The 26,709-nt window shown below is 46.4% G+C and overlaps 1 protein-coding gene across 10 annotated transcripts in view; it reads left to right on the top strand.

Annotated features, from left to right (window-relative positions):
• The window catches only part of SHROOM3 (shroom family member 3), a 283,531-nt gene extending 257,110 nt beyond the window's left edge, over window positions 1-26,421 (top strand). For 9 of the 10 annotated variants that reach the window (XM_059667923.1, XM_059667969.1, XM_059668005.1 and 6 more), the window contains 5 exons: window positions 2,655-3,548; window positions 4,743-5,252; window positions 8,906-9,056; window positions 20,449-20,721; window positions 25,398-26,421. In XM_059667923.1, coding sequence (XP_059523906.1) covers window positions 2,655-3,548; window positions 4,743-5,252; window positions 8,906-9,056; window positions 20,449-20,721; window positions 25,398-25,766 — 2,197 coding nt within the window. In that variant the 3' untranslated portion in view covers window positions 25,767-26,421. The remainder of the gene's footprint in view (window positions 1-2,654; window positions 3,549-4,742; window positions 5,253-8,905; window positions 9,057-20,448; window positions 20,722-25,397) is intronic. The other variant, XM_059667934.1, reaches the window with a different exon arrangement.
• Window positions 26,422-26,709: the final 288 nt, after the last annotated feature.

Genomic DNA, 26,709 nt, shown 5'->3' with positions numbered 1-26,709 from the left:
GATGTGGAGAAATTGGAACTGCAAAATGCTGCAACTGCTATGAAAAACAATATGAAGACTCCTCAAAAAAATTAAAAATAGATCTACCATATGATCCAGCAATCCAACTTCTTAGTATTTATCCAAAAGAGTTGAAAGCAGTGTTTTGAAGAGATATTTTCATACCTATGATTACAGCAGCATTATTCACAATAGCAAACAGTCCAAATGTCCATCAGTAGAAGAACAGCTAAACTAAATGTGGTCTGTTCATACAACGGAATATTATTCAGTTTTAAAAAGGAAGGAAATGCTATGACATGGATGAACGTTGAGGATACCATGCTAAATGAAATAAGCCCGTCACAAAAAGACATGCTCGATGATTCTACTTACATGCGGTATCGAAAGGAGTCAAATTTATAGAAACAGAAAGTAGAAAGGTGGTTGAGGGGGCTGGCGGAGTGGGAAAGAGGAGCTGTTGCATATAAGGTACTGAGTTTCAGATCTGCAAGATGAGGTTCTGGAGATCTGTTTTGCAATGACGTGAATGGTTCAAGTAGTAAAATTTACGTTACGTGTTTTTCACCACATAAAAAGAATGCTATGAAGGAGGGGGAAAATGAGACTAATTGTTCTCAAACTCCGTTCTTGAATATTAGGATTCCTAGATACAGATCAACAGGTGCTTGCCTTGCATACTCTATTATCAAAGAGACTCAAATGAAACCTTTCTTATCCTATCTTTTGTTCTTGAAAAAATACAAAACAGTCACCAAGAAGAGGCATTATCAACCAAATTAAGCAAGCATTTAACTCAAATAATACCTTCAAAGATTAAACAAACTAAAAACATTATATCCGGGTTTCCTGGGCTGGATCTAAAAGGATAGGGGCTATCCTCTTTTATTGTATGTTTTAGTGGTGTCTTCCCTGAAAAGCCTCCAGATACAGAGGAAAGAAGATGAAAGTACCCGAATTAGTCATAGAGCATCAGATTCCAGTGGACGCCATGTCCTATTGGAGGATGCTAAGTTTAAAAATAGTTCATATTGTACAGTTTAAAGAGCAGTTGGGTAGAAGAGACATTGTTCATCAGACATTTACTAACAAGATACTGTGTGCCAAGGATGCCAACATGAATGAGACAGGCAGTACAGGGCACGCCTAGCGAGCCTCCTGCCTCTGGGCTTCTCGTATACCCATTTGAGTACCCAGCAAGTACCGAGCAGCTGATCCTAGATCAGGGGTGGGCAAACTTTTTGACTCGAGGGCCACAATGGGTTCTTAAACTGGACCGGAGGGCCGGAACACAAGCATGGATGGAGTGTTTGTGTGAACTAATATAAATTCAAAGTAAACATCATTACATAAAAGGGTACGGTCTCTTTTTTTTTTTTTAGTTTTATTCATTTCAAACGGGCCGGATTTGGCCCGGGGGCCGTAGTTTGCCCACGGCTGTCCTAGATAGTGAGAGCGTCCTGGTAAAAACAAACAAATAAAACCACTTCTAAATGAAAAGGATCTGTGATGGAAAAGAAGAGGTTGCTTCTGAGAAAGAGAGAGAGGGAGGGAGGGAGGAAGGGAGGGAGGGGGAGAGAGAGAGAGAGAGAGAGAGAGAGAGAGAGAGAGAGAGAGAGAGAGAGAGAGGGGGAGATGGGCCCCTCATTCAACTATCTGCATTTATAAAAAAGAAATATCAGGGCACAAGAGGGGCTAATTTGGTCTTTGCGGTCTTTTCCTTCAGTATGCTGCATTCCTTCTGCCACAAGCACTCAGACAATTTCGTGGCAGGCCTGTGCCGGCCTCTGACTTAGGGCTGAGCCGTGCTTCCTCAGGACTCGGGTCTGCACCATGAAAAGGCCCATCTGCTCTCCAGATTCACTGGCATGCTAGTCAGGAACTTACGTGATGGTTTGCTGGAGATACCTTTTCTCCTCACATCATGGCCGGCAGCGGGCAATGCTGCACACTGCTGTTTTGTTTTTTTCTCTTTTTTGTCCTGTAGAACACAATAACAAAGCTATTGGAAGGCGCTGGGGTTTCCTTGGAGCCTGGCTACAGGTTATTTGTTTAAATCACCATGCACCCTGTCTGTCCAATTTGTCAGTCTTTCTCCCAAGGTAACTGCTTATTAGCTCCTTAGGTGAGAACCCCTCCCCTTCCTTTTACATTCCATTTTAAGAAATGAAAACACTAAGAGACTAAGAGACATTTGTAAATAAAACCTTCAAATTCAGCAGCCCCCGCAGATGCTTTCCGAACAGACCTCCCCCACGGGAAGGCAGTGGGAGAGAATGAGGCAGCATTCTCGTCCCCCGAGGCCGGGGCTGGCTCCAGAGTAGGCCTCAAAGCAACTGAAGAGATGTACCCACTTGTTTCTTTCCTTTTATAACCTGAAACCTGTCCTCAAAGCCACCTTTTGTGGGTGGTGAGGGTGGGGGGTGGGGGCAGTGAGAGAAGGCGAATTCAAGCAAATGCCATGCGACATTTCCCTGTAGGAGGTCATGCCTGTCTGGCATTATATTTAAACTCAGTTCTTTGCATGAGCAGCTGGTGGGGGAGGGAGAGAGCATGCAGCGTTCCTGTCAGTGCTTTCCCCGTCTGTGCGGTGAACCTGGGCTCAGTGTTTGCTCCTTCAGAGCCGTCATGCTTGTGCTTGTGTCCTGTTCCAGGTCACTCGGTTGTCCAGAAAGAGGCGAAGAAGAGATGCTAGTGCTCCAACACCAGCCCAGCCCTCGATGGGGTGGTTCAGGCTGCAAAGCCGTTGGCGCCTCCATTCCCAGCGACTGTCCCAGACAGCTGGACCATCAGGGGCAGGCCAGCAGGATGCCCTGCCCCAGGCCACTACCCGCAGGGCTGCAAGGGCATCTCACAGACACCAGGGCAGGACCACTGACCCCACTCAGCTCCGCTCTGCCTTCCCCTGCCCCCTCCAGCTACTGTCCACAGGCTGCCGGTGATCAGCCGACTGGGAGGGACGGTCAGGCGGGCCAGCAGCCTCTTCCGCCCTACACCCCAGCAGTGACTCCCAGAAGCAACGGCCACAGCCTGGCCCAGCCTCCCCGTCCTAGAGGCCATGAGCCCCACAGCCCGGAGCGCGGGGCAGAAGAGGGGAAGAGGAAGCAGCCTCCCCCACCCCGTGTGAAGTGGGCCCACACCGTCCGAGAGAACAGCCTCCCCGAGGAATCTTGCTCGCCCGAGGCAGCGAGCCTGAAGCACTACAAAAAGCAGCAGAACCTCCCAAGTTCAAGCAGCACTTCCGACCCAGACACGCCTCCTGGGGTCCCGAGCACTCCGGGGAGGATCTCCCTCCGAATATCGGAGTCCGTCCTGCAGGCCTCCCCACTGCCTCGGGAGGACTACGAGGACGAAGTGTTTGTGAAGGACTTGCACCCCAATGCCACTTCCCGCCCCACATTCGAAGCTCTCCCCCTTCCCCCACCCCCACCCCCACCACCGAGCCAGGAAATCCTGGTGAATAGCTGGGAAGACTTTCCTCCCCCTCCTCCCCAAGCTCTGTGTGAGGCGCAGCTGGACAGCGAGGATGGCATGGAGCTCCCTGCGAGGTGAGTGGGCAGACTGGGTAGGGCAGGCCCTTAGCTAAGGAGGAGAGGGTTTCCCTCACTAGTAAGAGGTTTTCACACTCCAGGCTTCCTAGACCCTCCTGCTTTTGGCCACAGGAGAGCCCTGGTGTGGAGGGTTTTTGTAGAAGCTCAGCCCCTGAAGCTGGCAGGTTGATTCTCTTGTTTACCTTGGGGGGTGGTTATACGAGCAGTCATTGGGCAGCAAGGAGTGAGAGCAGTGAAAACGAAAGCCCTCACCCAGGAGGCATAGTTCGCTTCTATGGGTCGACATCAGTAGCATCCCTCCTTCCTGCCCACGTTCTGAGTCAGTTAAGGAATGAGAGGTAAGAGGAAGGCATACAGCAGACAAAAATATCACTTGCATTACTGAGAGAGCTGATACGGAGAAATGGCTTCCATCCTGACACTGAGCCCCCAGATTAAATAGGTTTATCTGCCTATTCACAGGCCGTGCCAGCCATCCACACATACACATGTGTGTCTATTTTATATATAGGGTGTCCAAATAAATGTATATACACATTTTGAATGATTATAAAGGCAGTATTTATTAAAATACATTTCATTTTCAAAAGTGAGCTGTCAGCTGTTAAAGTATGTATACATTTTGGGGGGACACCCTGAATAGATGGAGGGAGAGTAAGAGAGAACGCAGGAGCACGCCCAGAGGCAGCCTTGCTCTTAAACAGAAGAGCTGGACTATGAATGGTCCGGCTATGGTTAGCATCTCTTTCCAAAGACACTAGGAAGGAATCGAGTGTAGGGCTGAAGGTCAGTACCGCTTAGGAAAACCTGCTCTTAGAAGCCAGAAGAATGAGGAAGAAGCATTTCCCACACACACTCCTTAGGACAAGTGATCTTTCACAACACGGAATAAAACACCCAGCCACCACATTGCCTGCTATCACTCTCCATACCAGAGTGATTTACCACTTCCCTCTGTCCACCTGGGCCCTTCCGAAAGTTCTGGAATATGAATTCCTACTCGATTCATCCCCCTTAAAAAGTCACACGACCTCCCCATGAGCAATCAGTTGAAGGCCCTTAGGATGCTCGGAAATGTGACCGCCTCGCCCCACTCCCACCAGCCCAGCGGTGACAGCTCTTCCACCCTCATCCTCACCTTCCTATTGACTGTTTCTCACCACCTCTCTCGCTTTTCCTTTTAATATCCAGTAGCTCCAGCAAACCTGCCAACAGGACAGTTGCCAAGGAAGGGCCCGTGCCTGGGGCAGCCCAGCCGGTTGGCCATCAGATACCAGCTTCCAGACCCCAAACTTCCGTCAGAGGTTCCGAGGACCACGGGCCCAGCCCGCCCCCCACCGCGGGGGCCCGGCCCCAGCATGCTGGGCCCCTCGGCTGGCAGCCAGGCCCAGGAAAGCAGCCTCCCGCTCTGACCCAAGGCCTCGTCCACGACCCCCTCAGTGGGACTCGTGGTTTAGAAGACAATGCCAGTCCCGGTCCTCAGAAGACGTCAGAAGACATCAGAACGGAGGTGCTGGCCAAGGAAATTGTCCACCAAGACAAATCTCTGGCAGACATTTTGGACCCCGACTCCAGGCTGAAGACCACCATGGACCTGATGGAGGGTTTGTTTCCTCGCGATGGTAACTTGCTGCAGGAAAACGGCGTCAAGAGGAAGGCCATGCAGAGAGCCGTCAGCTTCCCAGGACACGAAGGCAAGAGGTAGGTCCCTGGTAATGTCCCCAAGCAGACTTATAAGTGAACTCCACCCACGGGTGATAAAGCTGGGGCTACTTACCTGATCTTGTCCTGCTTCCAACAATCCTGACCCAAGAGTGACATTCCTGTCAGCTTTCGGGGAATGGCTCTGAGGTGTAGGAGGTGGGACAGACTGGCCTTGAGTTACCAGGCACTTGTCCAACAATAAAAAATAATCCTATATAATAAAAGGCTAATATGAAAATTGTCCCCTAGACTGGGAGTTCAACCAGGAGTTCGACCAGGGGGCGGGGCCGGTGGGCCAACTGCCTGAGGTTCCTCCCCCCAGCCTGCCCCGCCCCAAATCGGCCCCCTCCCCCCTATCAGGGGCAGGGCTGAATGGCCAACCTCCCATGTCCCCTCCCCCCAAGCCAGCCCAATCAGGTGGGCCTGCCAGACCCCACCTGTGCATGAATTCGTGCACTGGGCCTCTAGTACCAATAGTAATAGTCTTAATACTTATTGTTCATGTTCTTTGTCAAATGCATTCATTTCTTTATATAAACATCATCTTGTTTAATCTTCACAAGAACCTTCTGAGATAGCTACCAGTTTGATCTCCATTTTACAAGTGAGGACATTGAAGCCCTCCCATTCTCCATCACTCACCTTTACAGAGAGCCCCACAGAGGGCAGTGCTGAGGGGGATAGAAGTGGTGAACATGGTAGAGCACCCCCCTTGCAAGGCAGAACTGAATGGGTCTTTGTAAAAAGGATGAGAGTCTAGAGACATTGATTTATATACCACACTGACATTGACCTTTGAAGAGTTAGGGTGAATGCTCATGTTCTAAGAATCAAGGACGGTCTGACTGGAACACACCTGTGGTTTTGTTCAGCCTCTGAGCCTCTGCCCCTGAAGCTCCCTGAGCCACACATGTTACAGCCCCATAACCTGTGCCAGTGCCCAGCCCCAGGGGGCAAAGGGACCGTGAACAGTCTTTGTTTCATTCTTTTGATTTTTCCTGGGTTATTGAACATCTTCTTGCATGTTTGATTTCCTTAAAGTACTGCTATGGGAAAGATTTAGAGTAGTTTTTATTTTCTTTTTAGTTTCCAATGAAAACTGAGTTGACAGATTGGAACTCCACAGTTAGTTCTTCCAGACTAAATAAACAGAGAGCATTTCATCTAAAGTTGGATGTGCATTTTAGAAATTTCCAAGTGACCTCACTAAATTACAAGAATGCCATATTTTGTTGGGAGGGGGGAGAAAGAAAGAGTTATATAGTACTTACGAGCTCTTTGATATCAGAGGCTTTCCTAATACAAGGCCTGAACACTAGTCACCTTGCTCATCCCTTCTTCTTCAGATTTGGCAGAAACAAATTGAGGTGAAGTTGACTTACCTAGGGTCATGTATTTGGCAAACATTTACTGAGCACCTACAGTATGCAAGACAATGCACTGGGTATCAGGAGGGACCCAAAGATGAGTGTTTGTGGGTGTGCCAGTTAGCTCCCCATGAATGGTTGTGGTAGGTCAAAACGAGGGGCTTCTAGTCACTTCATTCTGTCCTCTGACCACTTGCTGCAGATAGATCAGTGTGATGTATAAGTACATCCTTAGCATTCCTAGCATTATTATTGAGAACCTATGTTCTCAGTCAGTTTAGAAGTGAAATGGCCCTGTAGCTGTTGCAGGAGGAATTTCAAAGGATGGCATGTGCCATCTTCTGGTGGGAATGAGCATTGCTCTGTTGTGGGTGAGGCTGCAAATATCTACTGTGAGGTTTAGTTATCAAATAAATGCATGAGAAGCCCATTTTAATGTAATGACTATATCTGGGCAGCAAGGGAGACATATCAAAAAACCTTTTTCCTATTTTTTCAATTAACTGGATTAGATGTAATTATACTGCTTAGAGCAGTGGTTCTCAACCTTCTGGCCCTTTAAATACAGTTCCTCATCTTGTGACCCAACCATAAAATTATTTTCGTTGCTACTTCATAACTGTAATGTTGCTACTGTTATGAATCGTAATATAAATATCTGATATGGCCGGAACCGGTTTGGCTCAGTGGATAGAGCGTCGGCCTGCGGACTGAAAGGTCCCAGGTTCGATTCCGGTCAGGGGCATGTACCTGGGTTGTGGGCACATCCCTAGTAGGAGATGTGCAGGAGGCAGCTGATCAATGTTTCTCTCTCATCGATGTTTCTAACTCTCTATCTCTCTCCCTTCCTCTCTGTAAAAAATCAATAAAATATATTAAAAAAAATATATCTGATATGCAGGATGATCTTAGGCGACCCTTGTGAAAGGGTTGTTCGACTGCCAAAGGGGTCGCGACCCACAGGTTGAGAACCACTGGCTTAGAAGAATAGTCCCATCAAGCAGGAAACTAGTAAAAAAGACTTTTATGGGTTTTTTTATTCCACAGTAAAATGATGGTCTAGATGTTATGTAATGTCATAGGATTGAACAGTTGAAATACCTCTTTGAGAGAGAACAACCTACTTCCATAGAGTCATTTATTCAGTGGGAAGTCTGAAAGGCAGCTTAATCTATACTAATAAAAGGGTAATATGCTAATTAGACCGGGTCAACCAGACATCTTCCAGATGTCTGACTTCTTTCTGGACAAAGCCACGATGGTGGGGGCAGAGGCAGTTAGGGGCGATCAGGTCAGCAGGGGAGCAAGCAGTTAGGGGCGATCAGGCTGGCAGGGGAGGGTAGTTTGGGGCCATCAGGCAGGCAGGCAGGCAGGGGAGCAGTTAGGGAGCGATCAGGCAGGCCAAGGTGGTTAGGGGTAATCAGGCAGGTGAGCAGTTAGGAGCCAGCAGTTTCAGATTGTGAGAGGGATGTCCGACTACTGGTTTAGGCAGGGATCAGGCCTAAACCGGCAGTCGGACATCCCCCGAGGGGTCCCAGTTTGGAGAGGGTGCAGGCCGGGCTGAAGGACCCTCTCTTCCCACCCCCAACCGCACGAATTTCGTTCACTGGGCCTCTAGTTATAGTAAAACAGAGAACACTAGGTATCAGGTTTCTCAACTCCTCATTTGTTCCCCAGCCTTGAAAACCCCTGCTGTGAAATCAGTGAGTAGATTTCACACCTTATATTCATTGACCAGCAAGCTCCACATTTCTGGGGCTTGTATAGGATGTCAGGCTTAGGGAGAAGGAATATTGACAAATGTCCAAATAACAATTATAGTATGCATCAGAAGGATAGTGGGAACCCTGGAAGAGTAGGAAGTAACTTAAAATCTGAGATATGCGCAATAGCCTTAAAATACTTTCACAGCGATTGAGTCCTGGCTCCCCACTGTCTTTTGTGAAATGGGGAGTCAATATCCTTCTTATATTTATCACAAAAGAAAAACCATGCAGAGAGGTAAATGACTTGCCCAGAGTCATCTGGCAAGTCCGCAGGCCTGACCCCCACTCCTCCCTTCCCAGTACTGCCTTTGGTGGTTTTCATCCCAAGTTTGCCTGGATTCAGGAGCTCTACCCATGGTTATCACTCATTAGTAAGTATCCACTAGTTAGTTCATCCTAATTTCTAGGAAGTAATGGAACAGGATTTTTTTACACATTTCTGAATGGAGAGACCTAATGAAATGAAGCTTCTGGTATGTGCTGTGTATGGCCCTACTTTTTGTTCTTTATGACGCAGGAATGAAGAGAAGGAAGCAGTGGGCATGTTGGTCAACTGCCCTGCCTACTACAGCGTGTCGGCTCCCAAGGCTGAGCTTCTGAACAAAATCAAACATATGCCAGAAGAGATGAGTGAGGAAGAGGAGCAGGTGGATGTCAATGAAAAGAAGGTAAAGAATTTGGACCTGTGTTTTGTTTTCCCCAGAAAGCTAGTCAGGGTCCCAGCAGGGTTACTCAGTAATGCCCCTTAGGGCAAAAGGGAAAGGGGCCTGTCACATCACCCGTCCTGTCACATCACCAGTCAGCCCAAACCATCGTTGGCCTCCGGACTTGCATGGCACTTTGAGCAATTTCCTCTCAGCCCCCCTGCCATTTTCACTTTTATAAATGACAAAAGTGAAGGTTAGTGGCTATTAGTTATTTCCTAAAGGTCTCATAGCTGGGACTAGACCCCAGGTCCCCTGCCTCCTAGTCCAGCACAGAGACCACAACATTGTTCTCGAGACCCGTGGAATTTTCACTCATGATTCATGCGCAAAAGGAAAACTAGAAAATCTAGAAATTTTAAGGAGAGACTGGATCATCAAAAGACACTTTGGAAAAGGGAATGTTAATCTTTAAATTCCCCAGCTCTCTTTGCCATACCCCAGTGAAGAATAACTTGAAAGCACAGCATTGGAATTTAGCATTTGATACTCTTACAGAAATGTTCATTGCTAAGCGTTTTTAAAATGACCATGCTGCTGCTGTCTTCCCCGAGCCACGGAGATCTAAGCTCGCCTGTGCCTACAGGGGAGAAGTTCCTGCCGCTCCACTTTCCCTGCAGCCCAGAGGGCTGCCCGGCCCTGTGCTTACAGCCCGCGGCTCAGGCCTGCGTGCTGAAAGGACTCTTTGTTAAGGCTTGCCTCTTGCTGAGTCTGGAATGTAAATGGTTCAGTGGTACCAATTCTAGGAGAAACTCTCTCATGGGATTCCATTCACTTATTTTAGAATATGTGTCCTAAGCCCTCTTGTTTATGTATTGGAAGGAGACCGCAGGATACAGACCCTGGGAGCAGGAAGTTATGGGGCAGGAAGTCTTAGGGGTTTAGAAGCACCTCCTTCAGTGGTTTTCTCCCTCCTGCTCCAGCTCAGGGGGCTCACAGCGCCAGGGCTGACTTGCTGATGCAGCCACTGTGGTAACACAGTCTCTCCCTGCCCACGGTTTTCCCTTTTAAACATCTGCTTCATAGCACACCTCATATCCCTATCTCAGCGCTGCTGAGCGCCCCCATTGCATGGGTCCTCTGAGCGCGGGAACACACCTAGCTCTGTTCTATGTTCATCCCAGAGAGGGAGCTACATAAACCCTGTTACAGGTATCAAGCTGCCATGACATCTTTCAATAATGGAACATTTTACTTTTCCTATTTTTTTCATGTAGATATACCCTGCTCTACGACAGCAGTGTGGCATAGTATTCATTGCTTTGCCCTCCACATCTCAGTTTTATTTTTAACCTCTTTGTCATCACTTTATTATCACCCTCTCATTCTGAGGATTATGTGGCACAAAGTATTTTTGGACTGAGTATGTGAAGGAAGAGAGGATTATTCCTCATGGGAAATAACATTAGATTCCATTTATTGAGTACTTCCTATATTCTAGGTGTGAGGGGGGTTTTTTGTTGTTATTTTTTTGGTGTGTGTTTTTTTAACATACCGCTGTATTTATTTTCACAAAACTGGATCGTCACATTTTCTACTGAAGTAATCGGAATGAGTCAGACAAGAGGAGATGGGGGCATTCAAGACAAAGGAAGTGGGGTGGGAAAAGACCTAGAGGTGTGGAAACACATAAGGAGGGTGTGTCTTGAAGAAAGGAACTTCTGGTAGCTTGGTATTTTGGAATATAAACAAAGTGACTAGCCCACCTGGTGAGGCTCAGTGGATGAGCATCATTCTATGAACCAGTGGGGTCATGGTTCAGTTCTCAGGGCACATGCCCAGGGTTTGGGCTGAATCATCAGTAGGGGGTGTGCAGGAAGCAGCTGATCAATGATTCTCTCTCATCATCGATGTTTCTATCTCTCCCTCTCCCTCACTCTCCGAAATCAATAAAAACATTAAAAAAAAGTGACTAAATTAGAAATGGCCAAATTTAGAAAATAAAGGAGGGCCACATACAGCAGGAGGTGAGGCTGGGAGGGTCCGCTGGAGCCACCTCATGATCACCAGGGGCTTTGGTGCGAAATGCTGAAGGGCTCGATTTCTGCCTTCAGCAATGGAGAAACCTTTGAGAGTTTTTTGTTTGTTTTGATGAACTACAAGTTTATGAATGTGTAATGAAATTTTTGTGAGTGGTACTTACATTTGCATATCTGACTTGTAAAGAGAAAATATGTGAACGTGACATGAAGTTGAAGGCATCTATTAAAACGCTCAGCATACAGTTGAAAGTGCAGTTCTCCTGATGTACAAGCTTTCTAACAATGATTTTCAAAAATGACACATGGTCAGTATTCACTCCCAAGACTGTTCTGAGGCAGAGGGTAGCCTTTCACCAACTTTTGCAAAGTAGAAATTTGTTGCCCAATATTCCAAAGTTATTAATACCCTAAGGTGCATCTCTAGGCATGAAACTCACCAAAAATCAGTGGAAACTAGAGTCCTGATTTATTAATGTTTGTTAAATTGAAATTGGCATTTTAAATTAATTCCATTTTAATATATTTTCTATTTATATATCCAGCCTAGATGATGAATTATAATATTCCAAGTAAATATAAGTGTTACTTAAAATATGAAACACTTTCATTGTCTGAACTTCTGACATACATAAATACTAAAGACAGTTTGATACCAACTCCTTAGCTAAACCCTGCCATATCTATTGGCAAAAATCTGCTTGAGCAGAGCCCATGATTCTCGATTCTGAGGGCAAAAGGCTTTGGCTTAGAGACTTAGTGGAAAATTTTTAAAGGCAAAAAGAATCTGTTGTTCCCTGGAATTGGCTTTCCCCAAGAGATCATTAGTGACCCAGATGGTTCTCAGCTGCCCTTTCCGTTCCTCCTCCTTCAGTCTTGAAGTCCCAACCTTCCCTCTGCTTTGTCTTCCTTTCAGCCTGAAAAACTTGCCCTCGCATTTCTTTAGAATAGGTCTGCTGGTGACACATTCTTTCAGTTTTTCTTCATCTAAGAATTCCGCTGTCGCTCCTGAAGGGTATTTTCACAGGGATTCTGGGCTGCCTGTTCCTTTTCTTTAGCATTTTAGAATTGTTGCTGCACTTTCTTGTTTCCACGATCTCTGGTGAGAAATGCCGTCATGTAAATACTCGTTCCTCTCATACGCAATGTGTTGTGTTTCTCTGGCTACTTTAAAATTTTTCTTCTTTATTTTTGATTTTCAGTAGTTTGATTATGATGTGGGTGGGCCTGATTTTTTTTGGTTTATCCTGTTTGGGTTTGCTGAGCTTCTTGATTACATAAATGTATGTCTTTCACCAAATGTAGGACGTTTGCAGCCATTATGTCTTCAAATATGTTTTGTGCACTGATCTTCCTCTTCTCTTTTTGGGACTCCGGTGACATGACACAAATGTTAGACCTTCTGATATAGTCCCACAAGTCCCTGAAGCTCCGGGTTTGTTGTTGTTGTTGTTCAATCTGTTTTTTTGTCACTTCTTCTGGTTGGATAATTTCTGTTAGCCTATCTTCAAATTCACTGACTTGCCTTCTCCATTCTGCGAGTGATTTCTTTTTTTAATTTCAAATATAGTTTTTAATACTAAAATTTCTATTCAGTTAGCAAAGAAACAGACACGACAAGAAACTGAGAACTTCTACCTTTTCATTTCACAGTGCTTGCTTTTATCATGGAGCATCGTTATAAAAAGTATTTTAAAGGCTTTGGTAATAATCCCAACATTGGGGTTATTCTTGGTGTTAGTGCCTGTTGATTATCTCCCCCTGAATTGTTCACATTTCATCGGTTCTTTTTATCTTGGGTGATTTTGTATTGTATTCTGCACATTTTGAGTATTATGCTGTGGGACTCTGGGTTCTGTTAAAATCTCCTGGAAAATGTTGACTACAAGTTGTAGCCCCGCTCTGGGTGATGGTTCAGAGACTTGGCTGTGTCCCACACTGGAACCGTTCAGGGCTTAGCCTGGGACTTGGGCAGTTATTTCTATCGCCTTCCATTCTCAAAGTCTTTGCAGTGCCTCTGTGGGTCTGTCCCACACACGTGCAGCTTGAGGGTGAGCCTAGGACTTAGGTCAGTTCTGCACAGAATAGGGGATCTTTTCCAGCTCTCTACTGTTCAGTGCCCCACCCCCCACCCCCACCCCACTCTCTGGCTCCCAGCAGCCCATTTTCCTGGGCATCTGGCCAGAAAGACACATTCTCATGGTTAGATAGAAAGATAAGTTCTAGCAACAAGTATAGCAACCTGAGCGCTGTACCATTCTGCACTGCTGGGACCGCCCTCAACAAAAGAGGAGAAAAGGTAGTGAGGATTCCCTCGTGCTCTTTGGACCACGGATCCTTTTCCCAGTTGCTCTGACAGAGAGGAGGGTTTTCTCTTGGAGTTTAAATGCAGGAGCCTCCCCTCACAGTGCATGCAGCTGTTTACGTGGAGTCACCTGTGGTGGGGGCAGGGCGAGGGAAAAAAGAGAGAAGGGATTTCGAAACAGGAAATCCCCCCCTCTTGAGCTCACAACAGCCTGTTTCTCGTCCTCTGGTTTTAAAGGCAGGGCTTTTCCTGGAGTTTTTGCCACCACACTGTCTGTGTAGTTCTGCCTGGGGGCTATTCTCAGGTCAGAGCTCGCACATAAACTCACCTCCATTATGGATATACTTCAAGGCTGGCTGCCCTCCGGGAAACTGCCATAGTTCACTTCACTGAGCCCTCTTCCCAGCCTAGGACGTTGCTGCAGTAAGCAGGGAGAGAGGCCTCGGGGTTATGCCATCTTGGCCAGCATCGCAAGTCACCGCCTCGCCCCCCCCCCCCTCATCCCCCCTCCCCAGGTTTATCAGCAGGGAGATCTGCATTGCAGCAGCTGTGTGAGGAGGAAGAGAGGGCGGTAGGGAGGGTGACGGCACAGGTCTAAGGGCAACACAGTAGAAGCAGTGAGAAACGGATGGATTTAAGGGAAAAAAAGTAAAATAGAACCGGTACCAGATTAGATGTGAAGCATGGAAGAGAGGCGAGGGCCGAGGATGACTCCCACGTTCCTGGCCGAGGTTGAGTGTCACAACTGAAACAGGAAAAGCAGGAAGGTCATTTAGGGAGGGAGGAGAAGGAGCTTAGTTGAATTTAAAGAAATACTGTTTCTTGTGTATCAGAGATTCCCGATACCGAGAGACCATGCTAAGTAGATGGGACAGCTTTCTGGCACCAGCCTTCCCGAAGGAAATGGTGAGGAGCCGCTCTTGAAGGAGGACCTCTGTATGGCAGTCGGGTGCCCCGGGCCTTTCTGCTCCGATGGTCACACCACAGGAGAGAGGCTTGATTCCACTGCTGTCACTGGACATAAACGGCCCTGACGTCTCTGGGTGAACTTCAGCTAAGAAAACAGCCCGGGGCTGCTGCCTGGCTCCTCCCTAGGGTTTCCTAGCAGGCCCTGAATTCGCTGCCCCTGAGCCCCGCCCCGTGGCTAGGAGTCCTGAATTACTCATTTGAGAAGAAGACAGTTAATCAGCAGAGGCCAACTGTGTCTACATGACATATTGGCAACACTGTCAGCACAAGTTCTCGGAACAGAAGGTGAAGCTGGGGGGTGGGGTGGGAGACCTTGAGTATGCCCTTAGAGCAGCAGGGGGAACCTTTTTTCTGCAAAGGGCCACTTGGATATTTATTACACCACTAGAGGCCCAGCGCACGAAGATTCGTGCAAGAATAGGCCTTCCTTCCCCTGGCTGCGGGCACCACCTTCACTCCGGCCTGGAGCCGCCTTCCACCTCTTGCCTTGTCACGTCAGTTTGCATATTCCCTCCTTATTGGCTGTGGGTGCTGCCATCTTTATAGCGAAGTGATGTTTAATTTGCATGTTACTCTTTTATTAGATAGGATTTCCCGTAAAAAATTAGCAACTTAAAAATTAGCCTGCTATATTTGGTCAAACATTTAATTAACTCAGCCCTAAGGCCTTGCCAGGGCCAGACCAAATGATTTCATGGGTCCTATCGTGGCCTGGATGCCCCCCACCCCTGCCCTAGAGGCATCTCCCTAAAATGAGTAGCGTGTGCTCTTCAAAGTGTTGCCTAATGTTAATGATAGCACACTCACACTCACACAGATAGCCAGCGTTTATTTGATGGGAGCTTCATAATATTCCTATCGGCTATTTTAATGCAGTGATTAAAAGCCTGAATGCTGAGCCAGAGGGCCTGGGTCTAAGCCTGGCTCTGGCACTTTATAGCCACATGAGCTTGGGCAAGTTAAATAAGTAAAACCTGGAAAATAACAGTATCTATCCCATCCGGTGGTTGAGGGTGGCAATGGACTAGTAAAACACTTAAGCAGTGCCTGGCACAGAGGAGTTCAGTGCAGAAACATGATTTGTTACTAGTTTTAGACAGGTCTTATCATCCCCCTGCTGTGGTGAGATGAGCAGGCTCAGACCCAGGAGGTCAGTCGACGCTTGATGGTGAGTTTTCTGTCACAGCCGGTCTCCTGACTCCTGGTCCGTGTTTTCCCTGGAGCAGGAAGGAGATGGGACAGGGCCCAGGAGGGTTGCTGTGCGCAGATGGTGAAGAGGAAGGGAGGGCCTGCTAAACTATGTTTAGAGAAAGAACCCTTATAAATAGCACCTCACACAGGTCGAGGTAAGTTTTTCCCAGATGAGAAGTGGATAAATGCCAGTGATTTTGCAAATCGGTAGCTCCCAAGAGACTAGTATGTTGTTGTTGTGTGTTTTTTTAAGAAAAACAAACAAACAAACAAAACACCCAAAAATACCTTTTCTCTCCAGTGAATTCTGCAGGAAGTTGGTAGGTTTTTTTGGAAGAGATCTATCTGCTGGCAAAGAAATGGCTATTTAGTATAGCCAGCTTTCCCTTGCTGCCTTCACTTACTCAAATCCCTTTTAACTGCATTTTAAAATCCAAATGTCCATATTTTAAGGGCGTGGTAAAATTAAAAAATTCAAATACCATTCAAATATATGCAACATTTGGGCCACAAGTGACTGAGTCAACTGCTTAGTATACTTGTATAGCATATATGGCCGAGCTGTTGCTATATCATATTACGTCCCAGCAAACAGCTTTCAGAAATCACAGTGCCACAAAACGTGTATTGGTCCTCCCCAAAGAATCCTTCATGGACCACTCCTACGCCTTTTCATCTCGTTCTGCTCTTACTCATACCATGAAGTCTGGAGTTCACAGCTCTGAGGGCGTACAGCTCGGCCCAGCATTGATGCCTTTGAAAACCAAAGCAGTGAATGAGACTGCTAAGCCTGATCGCAGATGGCTGATCAGCTGTGTCAGTTTCTTTGGCCCGTCCTTGCCCACTGAGCTCTGCTTACTCGGTGGCTACCCCTTCAGCACGAGAATATTTCAAGGACAGTATAGCCTGACTTAGATCTAAAGAGCCTGAAAAAGGTGGGGAGCCAAGTTCAGGAGAAACGCAGAGGAAGAGTTCTTGCTTGTCTTCACCACTCACCCCTACATGTGAGGACAGACTTATTCTTACTGGTTTCTGCTTATTTGCAAATTAAAAAATTAGCACACTGTCCCTTAAAATACCAGCGACAGAGCCATAATGAGAATTTTTTAATGATATGAATTAAATTATTAATAAAAGTGCTTTGAGTTGCTTCACACAATATTAATTTCAGAGGAAGTAATATAAGGAAAAACCAGAGGCTGTTATCTTTTCTTTCCACTGTTTAGTTTGTTAAAAGCCCTTTTTGAGACTATACTTCTCAAGATGAGGTTGAAATGGATTGCAAAACAGTTGAATAAGCAGGAGGCCTTTCCTTTGGTGGAGTGAGAGAAACATTGCTGCTCAGTTAACTACCTCTTGGGACTTGGGTATAACCTGGTTTTCTCTTGAAAAGTATATCCAGTGGCATTCAGAGTGACAAGCCTAGGAAATGCAAGCTAAGAGGCTAAAGAATCCTGGCCTGACTTCATGTCCATGTCAGGGTCTCAGTCATCTGCCTGGAAAGCCGGAATGAGGACATTTGACTCAACCTAACCCTGACCGGCGGGACTGTGGGGAGTGGTGGTAGCAGGCAGTGCTTACTTCCCCACTGCTTTCCATCCGTGTCCTTGCTGTTCTCATCACAGCACCTGACTTCACAGAGCAGGAGCGCAGCATCCTGCTGGGAGGTTTGCTGGAGGTACCTAGCAGGTTGTCTTGCAGGCAAATACCATAGCTACCAGCCAGAATTGTTTTTTGGAAAACAATGAGTTTTCTAGGAGACTATAAGGAAAGTTAAGCAATTAACACTAAGCAATATTCTCTCCCACCTGCATTTTTCTGGGCTGAGACTCTTTAGTTGAATAATGTAATATCCATATCTATATATGTAAAAGCCTAAGTGACTGTCCGACTGGTAGCTGTGACACGCAGTGACCACCAGGGTGGCAAACGCTCAATGCAGGAGCTGCCAAGCTGCAGTGACTTGGCAGTAGTGGTTCTCGGGTGATGCACCCAGAACCAGAGAAGAGGGAGCCCAATTCTGGGATTCGTCACCCGAGAACTTCCCTCTCGCAATCCAGGACCCCTCAGGGGATGTCAGAGAGCCAGCTTCAGCCAGGTTTCAGCTCAATCCCTGTAGGCCAGGCCGAGGGACCCCACTGGTACACGAATCCATGCACTGGGCCTCTAGTATACACGTAGTTTTCCATCACTAAAATTGTCTTTTGCATTGACTTTGTCTTAACGAAATAGCTTGAGGAATTCTGAGATTATAACCCATGATGAGAGGGTACAGCAGGTAGGAATGTTTTTTAATCGTTACCCGAGGATATGTTTACTGATTGGAGAGAGAGAGGACAGGGGAGAGAGAGAGAGAAACATAGATCAGTTGCTTCCCATATGCTCCCCAACCAGGAATTAAACCTGCAAGCTTTTTGGTGTACAGGATGATGCTCCAACCAATTGAGACCCCTGGTCAGGGCCAGATGATATTTAATTACCCTTCAGCCCCGGGAAAAGGCATGTTGAGAAGACAATAGGATGTCACCCAGAACTTGGACATTTCAAGAACATTATGAACCTGACTTAGGATTGAAGTATATCTCGTGGTCCAACTCCAAGATGGGCAGATTGTGTAGAAATAAATATTCCCCTTTATCATTGTGATTATTGTATCCTCTGATGCTGAGGTTGAAGAAGTAATACAAAAAGTCATCCATACCCTTTAATTCTGCTGGTCAAAACTATTTCTATTCTATTTTTTCCCTTCCTTTTTTTAAAAATATGTTTTTATTGATTTCAGAGAGGAAGGGAGGAGAGAGATAGAAACATCAATGATGAGAGGGAATCATTGATCAGTTGCCTCCTGCATACCCCACACTGGGGATTGAGCTCACAACCTGGGCATGTGCCCTGACCAGGAATCGAACCATGACCTGCTGGTTCATAGGTTGACACTCAACCACTGAGCCATGCCAGTCAGGCTTTTAAAATGAAGATTTACTCTGACTATTTTGTACCAAGTTTCCAACTGAAGCTACACCACACACACACACACACACACACACACACACACACACACACACACTTGAGCTGGAACCTTTTTAATGACAAAGAAATAGGTTTTAATCCCAAAAGATTATGTCCTTTTTCCATCTGGCTACCTCAGGCTAAGAGAAAAGTAAAAGAATCAAAAGCCATGGAGTTTCTTGCCTCAAAGAAATAGTAGACGCTTCATATAAATGAAGTCAAGCTTGAAACCACTAAGACATTTACTTTATCCCTTCAATCAAATATATTGGCTATTTGTGTAACTCTGTTTTATGTATGTAGCAATTAAGGTGGCAAATTACATGGCTCTAATAAATGGAGACAGTGAGGGGTGCAATGGAAAGGACAAGGAACTGAATTCTGGTAACGGTCTCGTGTGCATATCCTATATAATAAAAGACTAATATGCAAATAAACCAGACTGTGTGATAGCCGAACAACCACATAACCAGTCACTATGATGTGTGCTGACCACCGGGGGCACTCACAGAACAGGCAGGCATGGGCAGCAGGGGGCAGAGCATGGGACATGGCAGGCATCAGCCGCGGTGGGATGGTGGAGCAGGTGAGCAGAGTGCCAGACCAAGGCGGGGCACTGGTCACTGTCATTGGGGCAAGCCTCTGGTGATTACTGAAAATTCTTTGCTCCCATGTGCTGCAGTCCCACCTGGCACTTGCACCCACTGCCAACACCGGAGCCACCACTCACAACCACTGCCCGCGCCCAGTGCCAGCCCTGATAACTCAGCACCATCAGCAGGTGTGAGTGGCGGCTGCCGGCCCCGATCACCCCTCCGGGCTTCTCCACCCTGCTCCTGAGGGGCAATTGGGGCCAGCAGTCACCTCTCGCACCTGCTACCGGCTTGTACCCACTGCTGGCACCGGCCCCACTCACACCTGCAGCTGGAGCTGCTGCGAGCGGCAGCTGCTGGCCCCAATCACCCCTGAGGGCTTCTCCACCTCCCCCTGCTCCTGAGGGGCAATCAGGGCAGCCCCAATTGCTCTGCGCCATCAGCGGGTGTGAGTGGGACTGGCACTGTCAGCATGTGGGAGTGGTGGTGGCGGGAGCAAGGCTTTCAGCAGACGGAACTGGGTCCACGGCGGGAGGGGCCGGGCAGGGACGCGGAGGATGGGCCAAGACCCGCCCCTGTCCCACCACAGACTCGCGGCCCACAGTTCCTTTCAGGGAGCATGAGTTTGTGAACTGGGCTCCTAGTTTATCAGATTGCCCACGAGAGCCCCTAAAGTCAGGCTGATTGCGTTCAAAGCTGCCCCACCTACTGGTACATGTGTCAGACCTCACTTCACCTCACTGAGTCTTAGTTTCCTCACCTATTGTATGTGGATAAAATAGTGTTTACTACAAAATTGTTGGGAAGAATAAATGAGATAATCTGTGTACAGTGTCTCATATAGTGTCTAGCATGTAGTCATTGCTCTATAAATGGTATCTGTGGTTAATATTCAACTCAACTCTGTGATCTTGGGCAAGTCCCGTAATTCTTTGACTCTTGGCTTCACTATTTGTAAAACAAGAATATTTACCCTACCTGCTTCTGGATGGTATTGTTGTGAGGATCAAATGAGATTATGTCTTTTAAAAAACTTTTAAAAGTAAGTATTTAATAAACCAGTTGGGAAGTCAGAGCTGTACAGAGCATAACACTGTTGGAAAACATTAAGAGGCAATGTGTGTGTTGGCCTGTTAGGATTCATAGGCTCTAAGAAGACAGCTGTGGATATTCAGGGAAAGGAAGGAGTCTTGTGCCCTCATGTTGGGGGGCAGGCCATATAGAATGGGGACCTTCAGGTGAGTGAGCCTTGAAGAAAAGACGGGATGTGGTTGGCTAACCTTTGCCGTGGGTCTCCTCTGTGGTTCCAGGCCGAGCTGATTGGAAGCCTCACCCACAAGCTTGAGACTCTGCAGGAAGCCAAGGGGAGCCTGCTAATGGACATCAAGCTCAATAACGCCTTGGGAGAAGAGGTGGAGGCTTTGATCAGTGAGCTCTGCAAGCCCAACGAGTTTGACAAGTACAAGATGTTCATCGGGGACCTGGACAAGGTGGTCAGCCTGCTGCTCTCCCTCTCGGGGCGCCTGGCCCGCGTGGAGAACGCCCTCAGCGGTCTTGGTGAAGATGCCAGTAAAGAGGAAAGGGTAGGTGGCCTAGCAATTCCATTCAACACGTTTTCCCTCTGAGCCCATGTACACAGAGAAGCACAGTAAGACACGGTCCCTTCTCTCAAGAAGGTGACAGTCTACTTGGGGCAGGGAGGAAGCCCGAAGTATAGATAACCAGGAAACGGAGAAGGCACGTTCCCTGCCAAGATGTAAAGCTGATCCTGCAGGCTCAGGGAACACTTAGGAGGGTGAAAACACAGGTGCCAGGGTTTCCTTCCTTCCTTTCTAATGGGGGTTGACCTTGGAAAAAGAGAGAGGGACAACAGAACTTTGAGGGATGAGGAGAGGGCGTAGGAACATGAGCTTACGCCCCAGGGAATCTGCAGTTCAGCTGGAGGCTGCAAGCCCTCGGGGAGGATGCACCAAGTGTCTCCACAGGTGATGACAGTGGTGCTGATCCTGGATCAACTTCTAGTGCTTCCTCGGTGAGGCACTGTGGGCTGACACTCTCTATGTGCAGTCTCATGGAGTGAGTGACAGAGCCAGGACAGGAGGAGTCCTGCTGCAGACCCCAGGTTTTATTCACCTCATTGAACTTATTCCATTGCCACAGAGCATTCTTCATCTACTCATCTGTGCAACACATGATTGCTGGGTGTCTAGTATGTGCCACTGACTGCTCTGGGCACTTGGGATATACCTTAGAACAAAACAGACAGATCCCTGCTCTCAGGGAACTAACTTACCAAGGGAAGTCAGACAATAAATGTAGCTATAATGTGTATACACGCACAAGCAAAGTGGTAAATGCTCCAGCCATCAGGATGCTCCCTTGCTCTCTGGCTCCTCCTATCTACAGCTCTCTCTGTCTTTTAATGCTATCAGGGATTTCCTAATTATTTCTCCTAGTGAGTGTGTGTATATGTGTGTACTTTTTTTTTTATTAAAAGGAACGATGTCTTTTTTCCAAGAGATTAGAAAAAGCCCAGATGGTAAGCATTTGGGACTGTGACTGCGTATCCAGAAACTTTCTGCAGCTCCACTCCAGTGGGTGCCCTCCTCCTGGAAGTGTGCTGAGCCTGAGCTGCCTCAGCTGGGAACTGTCTAATAGTGTCTGCCTCAGAAGGCTTTCCTTTCCTCCTTCCTCCCACTCAGCAAACAGCGAACGAGACCCTGTACTGTGTCAGGTGCTGTGTGTGCTAGGCACGAACACTGGCGACAACACAGGCCCCGCCCTGCAGGAACTCGCCAGGAGTGAGGAAAACGAGTATGGAAGCAGCAGATGGATCCAGTATGCTGCAGCACAGCAATCAGGGCAGAGCCCAGAAACACTTCTCAGCGGGTGGGGTGAGGCGGGGAAAGACTTCACGCAAGTGATGCTTACCAGTCTAGATACCGTGGTCTGCAAACCGCGGCTCTTTGGCCCCTTCAGTGTGGCACTTCCACAAAATACCACATGCAGGCGCACACGTACAGTGCGATTGAAACTTCGTGGCCCCTGCGCAGAAGTCGGTATTTTGTGGAAGAGCCACACTCAAGGGGCCAAAGAGCCGCATGTGGCTCATGAGCCACAGTTTGCCGACCACTGGGAAGAATTTCGTATTTGTAAGCAGAGTAAGAATGGAAAGGCTTCATGATTTAGAAGGAATATCATAGACCAAGTAAAGAAAGACCATGGCATCTTCAAAAACTGTTTTACATATGGTTGTTATGTCTAGAACATAAAGTGATAACTTGGTTCATTTTTTAAAATAGTGAATTACTGAAAATAGAAAAGCATGTAGTCAGAGATCGGACAGGAAGTAGATCCCCAATTTTTATTTGATAGCTCTATTTAAAGGGGCATTCAGAACACCAAAGAAATCAAACAATTCAATTTTAAAAATGAGCAAAGGACCTGAATAGACATTTCTCCAAAGAGGACATACAGATGGCCAATAGACATATGAAAAGATGCTCAACCTCACTAATAATCAGAGAAATGCAAATCAAAACTACAATGAGATATAATGTCACACCTGTCAGACGGCTATCATCAATATGGCGAGGATGTGTAGAAAAGGGAAACTTTGTACATTTTTGTGGGATTGTAAATTGATGCAGCCACTACGGAAAGTAATACGTAGGTTCCTTAAAAAAATTAAAAGTAGAACTACATATGACCCAGCCATTCCACTTCTGTGTGTTTATCCAAAGAAATCCAAAACAATTCAAAAGATATATGCACCTCTATCTTCATTGCAGTATTATTTACACAATCGCCAAGATAGAGAAACAACCTAAGAGTCCATCAAAAGACAGCTGAATAAAGTAGATGTGGTACATATATACAATAGATGTTACTGTAGTCTAACATACAATAGCCATTAGAAAGAATACAATCTTGCCATCTGTGACAACATGGATGGACCTAGAGGGTATTATGCCAAGTGAAATAAGAGAAAGACAAATACCTCATGATTTTACTTAATATGTGGAATCTAATAAAATAAATAACAAAAAAGAGGTATCATTGAAGGCATGGGAAGGAGTAATGGCAACCAAGAAGAAAGAATGAAGCTCCCTGGCCCCTAGAGTCAGCATCAGAGGGGAAGCCATTACTACCTCTAGATCTGGAGGAGCAACAGGAAGGGGGTCCTCATCAGAGCTATAGCTGTGGCTGTCCTACAGCACTGAGGCCTTGGGGGAAAGAATGCAACCACCACCACCTGGCAGAAGGCAAGGGAGCCCAGGTGATGCAGCCACGGAGCAGCGCTGAGGAGTGTGGGTCTGGAGGGGTAAGCAGTATCCAGTGCAGAAAATAGTTACACAGACCTTATGTGTCATGCTGTAGGCTCTGGACTCTTTAACCTATTGGCCAAGAAGAGCTATAAACTAATTTTATGACTTAATCAGCCTGGGAGGGGTGAGAATGATGCTTACAGCTGGGAGACTTATTGTAATAGTCTAGCAAGAAGGCTCCAGGCCATTAATTTGGGCAGTTGTAATGGGGTTAGAGAATGAGTTTGAATTAGCAGGTTGTTACAAGAGAGGGCGGGTAGAACAGAAAGTAGTTTCCTGTTTGACAAGTTGGGTGGGTGCTGCAGATATCTGAGATAGGAATACTGGAGCAGATCTCAGGGGGAGAGAAGTTGTTCTACAGTCGAACACTTAATGCAACACTTAATGCACACATACACTCTCAAATACAAGTAAGTGCTTGCTCATCAGCAAAATACTACATCAATATTAGTTTTTGTAATGATCAGTCTTTGTTAAGAAACCATAAAAATACCAATAGGAATGAGAAAAGGAGTAATACGTGTTTCACTAAGTGCCAAATTCAGGATAATAGTTGCCAAAGAGGGGAGGGAAGGAAAGATGGGACTGGGATAAGTATGTGTAAGGCTTCAACTGAACCTAACTTTTTAATCGGAAGCAAATATGAAAAGTGTTCAAGGTGAGATTTGGCACTGTTAATGATGGGTACACAAGTATTACATCATTCTCTATGAATTTCTGGTGTTTAAAATATTTCCTTTTTTTTAAGGTGAGGAGAGGTTTTCACTTTTTAACTTATATCTCTACAGTATTTTGAAAGGTGCCTTCATTCAAAATCAGGGAGGAGGGTTTTAGGTGTGTTTTTCTGATTAGGTGCAAGAAGCCTGTGAAAATGGAGATATTTTAAGACAAATCTATAATTTTGTACTTTTCCCCCTAGACATTATTATGTTAAGATAGGCTAGTTTGAGGAAAATTAGGACAAAGACACACAAGCCTTTCATCACCCTACATAAGCTAATTTCTATTGAGGTATATATTTAAATAATCTGTTTCTTAATTTTCATTTTAATGTTTCTCAATCACTTTGGCCTGAAAAGTCTGAATGGTTAATTATAAAATTTTTAAAAATGTTAATGACGTTCATTGTATGTCAGCATGATGAGTAAAAATCAACACACACACACACACACATTAAAACGTTTCATAACGTACATTATCCCTAAAGATAGCATGTTACCTTACCATTCAGTTTGTATAAGAAACTCTCAGATTACCACAGACTTCTAGGCCCCACCCCGCAGTAGGTGAAATAGGGCCTGAAATCTACATTTGTAACAGATTCCCAGGTTAGCTGCTGCTGGTCCACACTTGGAAAACCACTATCAATAGAAATGTTTGATGTTTGGCCTTTTCAATTTGTTTATTGTTGTAAACTACACATAAAATTAGCCAACTTAGCCATTTTTAAAGTACCCAATTCAGTAATATTTAATACATTCATATTGTTGTGCATCCATTTCCAGAACTCTGTCATCTTGCAAAACAAACTCTGCTCGTTAAACCGTAATTCCCCATTTCCGCACCTCCTAGTCCCTGGCAGCCATCATCCTACTTTTTGTCTCCACGATTTTGACTCTCCTAAGAACCTCATGTAAGTGAGATTATTGACTGTGCTTTTCAGTACACAAGCCTAAAGTCAAGTCTTTACCCCAGTCAGTTTAAGGTCATCTCCCTCAAAGCTGCCACATGGTTTCACAAGTCAGAGAACCAGGGGTACCCCATCGAAGGGTAATGAGCTGATTGTCAAAAACATAATCTCCTTAATTCAGAGTGATCATTGGAAGAGAAGCTGCACATTGCAGTCCTGTGGAAGGTAGTCTTTGTGGGCAGTCGGGCTCTGCCCTGCCGTCCCCTCGCCCTTAGCCCATCTGCTCGTTTTGCCCCGGCAGAGCTCTCTCAACGAGAAGAGGAAGGTCCTGGCAGGGCAGCACGAGGACGCCCGGGAGCTCAAGGAGAACCTGGACCGAAGGGAGCGCGTGGTGCTGGGCATCCTGGGCAATTACCTGTCGCAGGAACAACTCCAGGATTACCAGCATTTTGTGAAAATGAAGTCCACACTCCTCATTGAGCAGCGAAAGCTGGACGACAAGATCAAACTGGGCCAGGAGCAGGTCAAGTGCCTGCTGGAGAGTCTCCCCGTGGATTTCGTCCCCAAGGCGGGCACCCTGGCGCTGCCCGCAGACCTCACGAGTGAAATGACTCCTGTGGGGGGATGTATTCCCAGTGGTGTTTCCCCAACGGTAACATCTCCACTCTAACCTCTTCTAAAACGCCCAACCGAAAGATCACCCTTTCTTTCAACACTATTTAATCTGAAAAATGTTGCAGTACAGACCACTGTTTAAACTCTATGGGTTTGGGGGGGTTTTCTGGATAAAAGGAAAAGATTCTATCCAAGAAAAAGCCTGTATTTTCCTTCTCACCCTTCATGATTGATCTGAGAGCTTGAATGCTGCTGGGAACTTAGCCCTTTCTGTTGTTACTTTGCAATAGAAAGAAAATTAATGAAACTGTGAGAACTGATTGGAGGGTGTTTGATTATTTAGTTTCCGACAGGCTTAGGCAGCAGGGATCAGTGTGTGTCGCCCTCAGGAATGTACCCACCGTGACCTGCCTTTGTGTGGGCCATGCATCCTGACGACAGGTACAAGGACTCATTAGTGAAGGGTCTGCAACATAAAGCCTTAAAGAAAAACACACACAGCAGAAAATTGTAAAGCCTTGAACATTGTTATTTATATTTTTAAAAATGAAAAGGATCATTATGTCTGTTTGCTAACCACTTATTTGATTCTGTTTTGTGGTGGACGTAGACAATTATGTTGTTGGAGCTTTGTATTTTGTGAAAACCTTAATGAAATGAAGAATTCCAAAGACAGTCCCATGGAGTGTGGAGACTTGTTTTTTCTTAAACTCTTGACTTGTCTGCTTTATTTTTACAAATAGGAGGGGACCTCCTGTGCTTGTGTTAAACCGAGTCCTGGGGAACCCAGGTCCCACTGCTGCCCGTCCTCACCACTCTACTCCTGCCACAGGAGCACACACCTCCAGGAAGGCAGCTTCCAGCAATAAGGTTACCGCATCACTTCCTAGGGCTGCCTGTCATCACTGGTGGGGAGATAAAACCGTATCTTACTAACGAGGCCAGCAACTCACCAGCCTGTATGACAAGAGGAAGGTCAGCTACCAAGACAATTCAAA

The sequence above is a fragment of the Myotis daubentonii genome, chromosome 1 (genome assembly GCF_963259705.1).
Source record: "Myotis daubentonii chromosome 1, mMyoDau2.1, whole genome shotgun sequence".
Classification (NCBI taxonomy): domain Eukaryota; kingdom Metazoa; phylum Chordata; class Mammalia; order Chiroptera; family Vespertilionidae; genus Myotis; species Myotis daubentonii.
This window is presented reverse-complemented; position numbering and strand designations above follow the sequence as displayed.